The following is an 8,099-nucleotide window of genomic DNA, read 5'->3' on the forward strand; positions in this document are numbered from 1 at the left end:
TATATGCTGTCAATGCCCCCCCCCCCCTAAAGTAGGAAATAGCTGGCCAATAATTATAGTATTTGACCTCTCTTTCTTCATTAAATAGAAAGAAATTAGTAAGACTTGCTTGTTTTAGGTTGCAAGCCATCACCATGCTTCCTGCGGCAAGATTTCCTTGCATATAATATTCTCTTCCCGGATATAATATTATTTCCAATCTCAAAAACCTTTAGTCCCATCAATTCATTTTTCTTAGTAATTCAGTTGTCAATAAACTAAAAATAAGACAACTTAAATCACATTTGAATGTTACATTTTTAACATTAACCAAACAACTTTGGTGATCAAAAGAATTATTATTATTTTAAAAGATTTTAGTTTCGAGCATAACGTTTGTAGGAGTATTTGAGCATTCATTACTAAATAATTAAGACTTTTTAAAACATATATTATATTATAATCATCTCACACTAATAAAAAGATTATATTTTGAAGAGACAAAATACATTTTAAATATAATATGATTTAAAAATATGGTGGTCCGATAAGAGAGATAGACGTAAGATTTTATGTTTTTTCGGGAGTCATTAAAAACCCTCTTACCCAACACTAAAGTGTTGGTCCTACGAGGGGAAAAGAGTGTCCAAGCTAGATTAAAGTAAATAAATAGTACATCATTCAAAACCTTTGAAGAGATAATATCGGGGACAAACCAAGTCAAAAAAGAACGAAGGCAAAGAATGAAGAACCCATTTAGCTAAACAATTAGCAACAACATTGCAAGAACGTTGAACTAAAGAAATATGAAAACCAGAAAAAGACTTAAAATGATCTTTAGCTTGCTGGTGATACATCGCGGGTGTAGATATATCCTCCTCATCGCGAAGAAGCTTATTAACCACGACAGCACAAACTGATTCGAAATGAACATTAACCCAACATCGTTCTATGGCCAAATTCATTGCAGCGATGAACGCATGAACCTGGGCCAAAGTAGGATCAGACACCACACTTGTAGTTTGCGCAAATCTTCCCAAAACCTGGCCCATGTGGTCCCGAGAAACAACTCCTACCACAGCAATGCCTTGATTCGGATCAAAGGAACCATCTAAATTAACTTTCACAACACCATTAACAGGTTGTTGCCAATGAATACCCGAAGCAGCAAGAACCAAATCAACAAGACTATTAACCCCAATGGAGCTCAGGCTGTGACGATTGTGTCGATAAGATGCAACAAAATCACGATGTAAAAGCTGGAAATTAGTAACAAGAAGCCAACCGACTGTAAATTACCCTTATGAATAAAATAATTATGTTCATTCCATAAGTTCCAAAGAAGAGTAACTAAGCCAGCAAATTGCTCAACACCCAAAACCAGTAAGCACTCCTCAAACCAAAGAAGGGGATCATCGCTGGTACTAAGGAAAACTCGAGCAGGAAAGCCAGCCAAACGAAGAGCTTCTTGAGATCGTGGACACAAACAAATAGCGTGAATAACCGACTCCTCATCGCCCTCACACATATGACATATACAATCAAATAAACTTGCAGCCTTCAAGCGCTTACGAATAGGTAAATCATCACGAGCCACACGCCAAGAGAAAATCTTAATCTTTGGAAGAAACCGTAATTTAGCAATTATTTTCCATGCCTAGGAAAGAGGATCCTGCAAATGAAACACACTAATAAACCACATATAACTTGATCTAACAGAATAAATGACCGGGTAATGTTCCCCCACACAATAGAGTCCCCACTACATGGAGCTATAACGACAGTAAGGATATGGTCAGCATCAACGCGAGAAAACACTCATCTCACCAATCCTTTATCCCATCTCGGTACGCCAGGAAGCATGAATTCATGATAACGAATAGGGTTCATAGTGTTATCCACATATCGCCCCGTAAGAGACACCTTGGTAGAACCACCCAAATTATCGTAATGCATCCGTGCATGGTTATGCATGCCAATCCGCTAGAAAAGACATTCTTTCATAGCCATTAAGGTGCGATGAATTCCCCCCATGCAAAGAAACTATTGTTCACTAATTTGGCATGCAAAATATCCCCACCTAGAAAGTATTTGGCTCCGAAAACCTTTGCAGATAGACTATGAGGTTCTTTAATCAACCTACACACTTGCTTTCCAAGCAACACCAAATTAAAACTTCTCATGTCACGAAATACCATACCTCGAATGTTCTTTGGCATACCATCGTCTTCCAAGCCAAAAGAGGACAACCTCGCTCTGAAATTCGACCCAACCACCAATACTGATGCATTGTACTAACCATCTCCCGAATCAAATAATCTGACAATAAATAGCAAGACATCACATATTGAGGAAGAGTTTGGGCCACTGTTTTAATAAAAATCTCTCGTCCTCCGAATGAGAGGAGATTTTTAGTCCAACCCATAACCCTTGTGGCCACTTTATCTCGAAGGAAACCAAAAGTATTCGATTTATTTTTTCCAATAACCAGAGGCATACCTAAATAATGACCAAGGTCATCAACCTCAGTCACACCCAAGATGGACGAGATACTCTCCCGATGATCGATACAGGTCAGAGGGATAAAAAACAGAGTCGACTTGTCCAAATTAACTTTCTGTCCTAAAGAAAGAACAGATTTATCGATAAAAAAATCTAATATTTAAAATATATAATAATTTAAAATTTTCTGAGAGATATCGTAAACTGAACATCTCGCTTCATCACTACTTATAGCATATCTCATATATGATTTAGTAAACAAGGAAGTTGTTTGCTGTAGAGGAACACACACATTTGATTAACCCAATTATATATATTCATATAAATATAATCGATCATTATAATTATAAACAAATATATTATAACAACACGTTTGGTTGAGGAAATTGGCTATTCCATTCCCCTATTCAATGATAAACATTTTCAATACTTCAATTGGAACAGACGACCTGTCGTACGGAAATATCATTCACCCTTTATTCTCCTCTCTTGTAATATCTATTCTTTGTAGATATCAAAGAATGGGCTATTCCACGTAATGAATAATAATAAAGGCTTAAATATAAAATAAGTACCCAAACTAATATCATTTTTCATGAGTAGATACATAAAGTATTTTTTTACTCATCACGGTACTTAATAGTACAAAACGTTACCATTTTATGTGCTCAGGCTGTCAACGGCGTTAATTTCATCTGTTAAGTGACACATGTCACAATATGGTATTTTGAAATTTATTTTTTTTAAATATTAAAAATACTATTATATTTATATTAAAAAACACTAATTTTTCTTAAATTATAAAAAAGCCCCAAAATCTCTAAATCATAACCTTAACCCGCCACTATCACCCTTTTTGGCCACGACCACCGTCATCGTTGTAGTCCCTGCCATCCTTCAAGTCATACATCACCGCAGTTGTCACCAATTGGCCGTCAAAATTGTGTGGGACTGCTCTTTTCATCCTAAGATTTGCAGGGTATAAAACATTGATTCACCGTCGATTGATCATGATTTTATAGGAGTTTTGGTCGTTGGGGGAGGTGAGGTTGGGTGGAGCTTCATCGATGGTAAAGGACGAAGGTCGGTGTAGGTTTAGGGGTTGAAATGAAAGTTTTTAAAGTTTTGGGGCTATTTCAAAATTTTATTTTTTTAAAAAAAATATATAATTTTAACTTTAAATAAATTTTTTAAAATTACCATTCTATGACATGTGTCACTTAATGGTCTTCATGAATCGGTTGAAGATTTCGGCTTAAATATGGATTTTTTATAATTAATATTTTAATAATTAAAAATTATGTTTTATTTAAATATAATTTTAAAAATATATAGATATAATATAAAATTATATTTTTATTATTTTTCGAAATAAAATATAATTATTTTCCAGGATAGTTTTACACAAGCTAAGGTTTTTTTTCTTTTTTATTGGTATTTGATAGATCTATTCATAATTCGATTGGGATGGATCGAGGAGAGCGGGTGGAAGCGATCGTCACCTAAAAGTTTTAAATTTTTATATATTTTAGATATGTTTTTAACTTTTATTAAAAATCTAGTTTAAACTTTTACAAATTTATCATCTCTTAAAATTTCATAAATTCACTCTCCTAACATAAAATTTAATCTCCATCCCTATTAGATCGAATTAGATATGGACAGAGATTTTTAACCTGTTAGTCAGGCTGAATCATATGTAATCTAAATAATTAAAAAAAATTATTCAAGTTTAATTATAAAATATTAATAATAATATATAAATAATTTGAAAATAAAAATAAATTATTTGAATGGGTCGAGTCAACTCAAGTTCAGGCTTGAATATTTTTAGAATCAGATACATTAGTTCATGGGCCGGATAACCTGACTTGATCTGTTGATCAACCAAATTGGATATGGTAAAGATTGGATTTTTTTGACCTAATACGGTTACTGGGCAAAAACATTTAACCTAATAGGACATATAAGAATTTATTTTGGGATTTTATTATATTGATGTGACGAATTCTATTAAAATTAATTTTTTTTAAATTTTATCACATCCAAATAAAAAGTTTAATAAAAAAAATATTTTTTAAAACTCGTCACCTTGACGTGAAGTGACGAGTTTTAATTCATTGTAACAAATGTTGTACATTCCTAAATAAATTGCTTTGTGTTTATTGGGATAATAAATTAACCCGTATTAGGCTGATTTTGTGTAAAGATTTTACTTCGCCTGCATGTAATTTAAATAATTAAAACATAGTTTATTTAATTTTTTATAAAAATAATATATTAATATAAACTTATAATTAACAATATTTTATTATTATTTTAAATGAAAATGGGTTTTTTGGGTGGTAATAATTTAAAAAAACTTTGGAATTGAATAGATTTGTTTGAGCAACTGGACTCAATTGAACTTGAATATATTTTAGATTTTTATTTCACAATCAACCGGCTTAGTATAATTAAAAATAAACAATTTAAATATTTATTTAAATTTAAATACAAATACATATATTAATATAAAATTATATTTATAATTTTATTATTTTTAAAAATAAATGGATAATATATATGGTTTGGACTTGAACATGAATTTTTTTTATAAACAAGCTTCAATTCAACCAAATACAAACACTTTTAAAATTGGATCTTAGTTTAACAGGTAGAATATTTTTAAAAATATTATAGAGTAATTACAAGATAATATTTATTTAGAATTTTTTATTTTATTGACAACATGTATACCGTGTAGATGTATCTGGTTTTATCTGAATCATTTAAAGAGAACAATAGTTCAATTTGCTATTAATTACAATTAATGTCACATAATATTTTCCACAGAGTATCTAGTGTTTGAGAGTAAAATTGTGATTTTTTGTCAATTCCTTAGCCATTTCATAAAAAAATAATGGCCCAAGCCCTAATCAGTGTCAGTTGATTCAAAAAGTCCCATTTAAAGGCTTCAAATATTTTTTAGATTTGAGGGGCCCAAACTCCAATTTGACTATCCAAATTCCAAACAACATCAATATTATCATGCTGGCCCATCAAGACTTGTTACTACAATTGCATAAAATAAAACACACTCGCCACTTGTATAAAAACCCACCAACCCTACAAATGACCACTCATTCAACTACCTCTTCGGTAATGTAGACATAAATTTGGCGGGGTAAACTCCAAAAAGCAGTCACTGTTGGGTGGGAGGTTTTAAGGGTAAAATGTACAAGGGACCACTAGTCCCTACACTGATAAGTGGTTCACTACAGGACACAACTATGTGGTACCATTATCTTAAGAGCTCACTCACCATGTGTCTTGCGCTGGTGAAAGGCGTGGATCCATGTTCAAAGACTTGCCCTTTCATTTTCTGCTAAAAAGACTTAGCAGCTCATATGTGCATTAATTAATCAATACCAATTACAAGGGGCAGTTTTGGTTCCAAATTGATTATTGACCTTGTACCAAAGCTCATATGAGACGAGGAACACAAGATTAGTTTATGAAATGGAACATATTTATAGATTATCACATCTATTTCCACAAAGGAGAGGGGGGAAAAAGAAGCAGCGTAATTTACGAACCATAAACCATCATACAACCATTACAATCTGTGATAAACATAAAACAACAGTTTTTTATGAATAGGAAAGAGAAAGGGAAGATGGTCCTAAACTTGTATGAACAAAAGCTTGTTCCACTTTTCTCTCAACTTGGTTTACTTATATTCCAAAATCATGTTGTTTTCAGGAGCCAAGCCAATGCAAGCCCTCAGTATGTTCTCTAGCATTGCACGCTGCTTCGACAGTGCGTTCACCACTGGTGTGCCTGGTGGAACCTGTTTTTGCCAAAATCGTCTTTCATTAGATCCAATTTATATGTATGCAGTAATTTTGTTATTCATTTTACTCCCATGATTCTATTCACATTCTTCAACTGAAGTTCTGACATATAGTTCACAAACTTTCAACTCAAATTTGTCCCCCTCTTACCAGATATATCATGTGAAATAGACAAAGTAGCTCTACACAAAACCATTGATGGCCATATGATATTTCTCTAATGAGGCATGTGAAATAAACAAAGTAGCTCTACACAAAACCATTGATGGTCACATGATATATCTCTAAAGAGGCAGCATAAAAAACTATTAAGTATTGTATTTAGTTGCCCAAAGTTGTAGGAAAAGACAAAGGGATGCTTTGGACTCACAAAAGGGGCCTTGGTGAGGTAACTAAGGATAGTAGCCACAGGATGGAAAGAGTGAAACTTGCCCTGCAGAATCAAACTTCATATCAATATTTTTGCAGAAGACCCTACAAAGTTAATGAGATCATATTCTTAATAGTCCAAGTGTGGAGCTTTATGGTTATTATACCTCTCCCTCGGCCTTGAGCTGGATCCTGGTGCTGAGTTCGGCAAGGAGAACCAAATCTATGATGATTGGAGCAGCCAACAGGGAGTCCTTGCAGGTGTTGTGCAACACAATGGTGTTTTTGCCTCCCATGAATATCTCTGATGTGTACTCATCCATGGCCCTCTTGCTATCTCCCACATATGGGACATACTACAACACACAAGGAAGACAAAGTACACCATTTAAGACCAAATCGGAGGAAAGCCTTAGGTTACAAGTTCCTATACAGACTATAAGATGGGTAAATATTACTTACCTTGATGACCACAACATGATCAGGATGTTCTCCAGGCTCATAGAGGATTTCATTGCTCGAGACCATGTCATCGACGACATTGCTTTTCGAGATCTCCTTGGAACGAAAGGTTTGAGGAGTAGACAGATTCATGCCATCGTTGTTTCCCAGATGGTTGTAGCTAACTATTGATGTTGGCTGTCAATTTTTATACTATTTGATTAGTTTAAAATTTATGTTGATAGTATCATAAAGTAGAAAGATTTGTACCTTGATACCAGCCCCTACAAGGAAATCCACTAGGACAGATTTCATCTTGGTTTGGGCACTTTTAAAGTCATCTCCTCCAATCAGACAGTTCCTCTGAAGAGCCAAATCAATCAACCCTGTATACAAACAACAGTCACTTCCAGAGGTTTATTACATCTACTAATCATTACAGGAAAGATAGTTAAGGTGAACTAAGAACCTGGAACAAAGGTGTTTTGTGGGCTTCCATTGATGAAGGGAACATTTTCAAGAATACAAGCGATGGCGTACAAAGTGGAAGGAGAAATCTCTGATTCATTCCTCTCCGAAGAAGCCAAGAGGCTCTCTGTGGTGTCATTTAGCCCCACAATGACATTGTTGTACCTCTCGGTATTTGTGGTCTAGAGTATGATAACCCTATCCACCTCGTTCTTCTCCTTGAACTCCCTGGTTTAACACAAGCAAGTGTTAAAATGCCAGTTAATCTTTCATTTCATCCTAAAAAACACAATTTGGATGTTAAACCTTAATTGTACCTGATGTCTTTGATGATCTGCAGAACTTGTTCTTTCTTGGTTCTGTTAATGACATTATTGGCACGTTCACCTTGGTTGGTATTGGTAATGCTCAATCCCACATATTATTGGAAATACTATTGGGAATGGGTATTTATGGTTTGGATTTCCCACTTGTTGAGTGAAAGAGAACAAGGGGGACTCTCGC

General features: G+C 34.1%; 1 protein-coding gene across 1 annotated transcript; it reads right to left on the reverse strand.

Annotated features, from left to right (window-relative positions):
- Positions 1-6,050: 6,050 nt before the first annotated feature.
- On the reverse strand, positions 6,051-7,729 carry LOC120195479 (inositol-3-phosphate synthase-like). Its single transcript, XM_039197493.1, has 6 exons — positions 7,597-7,729; positions 7,398-7,513; positions 7,149-7,325; positions 6,854-7,042; positions 6,688-6,750; positions 6,051-6,313 (listed from the first exon to the last, which is right to left on the reverse strand). The coding sequence occupies exons 2-6, from the start codon at positions 7,440-7,442 to the stop codon at positions 6,194-6,196; spliced, it is 594 nt and encodes a 197-aa protein (XP_039053424.1). The 5' UTR covers positions 7,443-7,513; positions 7,597-7,729; the 3' UTR covers positions 6,051-6,193.
- Positions 7,730-8,099: the final 370 nt, after the last annotated feature.

Source organism: Hibiscus syriacus, unplaced genomic scaffold (assembly GCF_006381635.1).
Source record: "Hibiscus syriacus cultivar Baekdansim isolate YM2019G1 unplaced genomic scaffold, ASM638163v2 tig00117016_pilon, whole genome shotgun sequence".
NCBI lineage: Eukaryota > Viridiplantae > Streptophyta > Magnoliopsida > Malvales > Malvaceae > Hibiscus > Hibiscus syriacus.

Bases quoted from the DNA above. Each gene is read 5' to 3' on its own strand.
- LOC120195479 (XM_039197493.1), bottom strand. From the start codon at position 7,442: ATGAAATCTGTCCTAGTGGATTTCCTTGTAGGGGCTGGTATCAAG. The intron at 6,751-6,853 runs GTATAATAACCA...TTGATTCTGCAG, and splicing joins AGCTCAAGGCCGAGGGAGAG to GGCAAGTTTCACTCTTTCCA. The intron at 6,314-6,687 runs GTGAGTCCAAAG...TGGCAAAAACAG, and splicing joins ACCTCACCAAGGCCCCTTTT to GTTCCACCAGGCACACCAGT.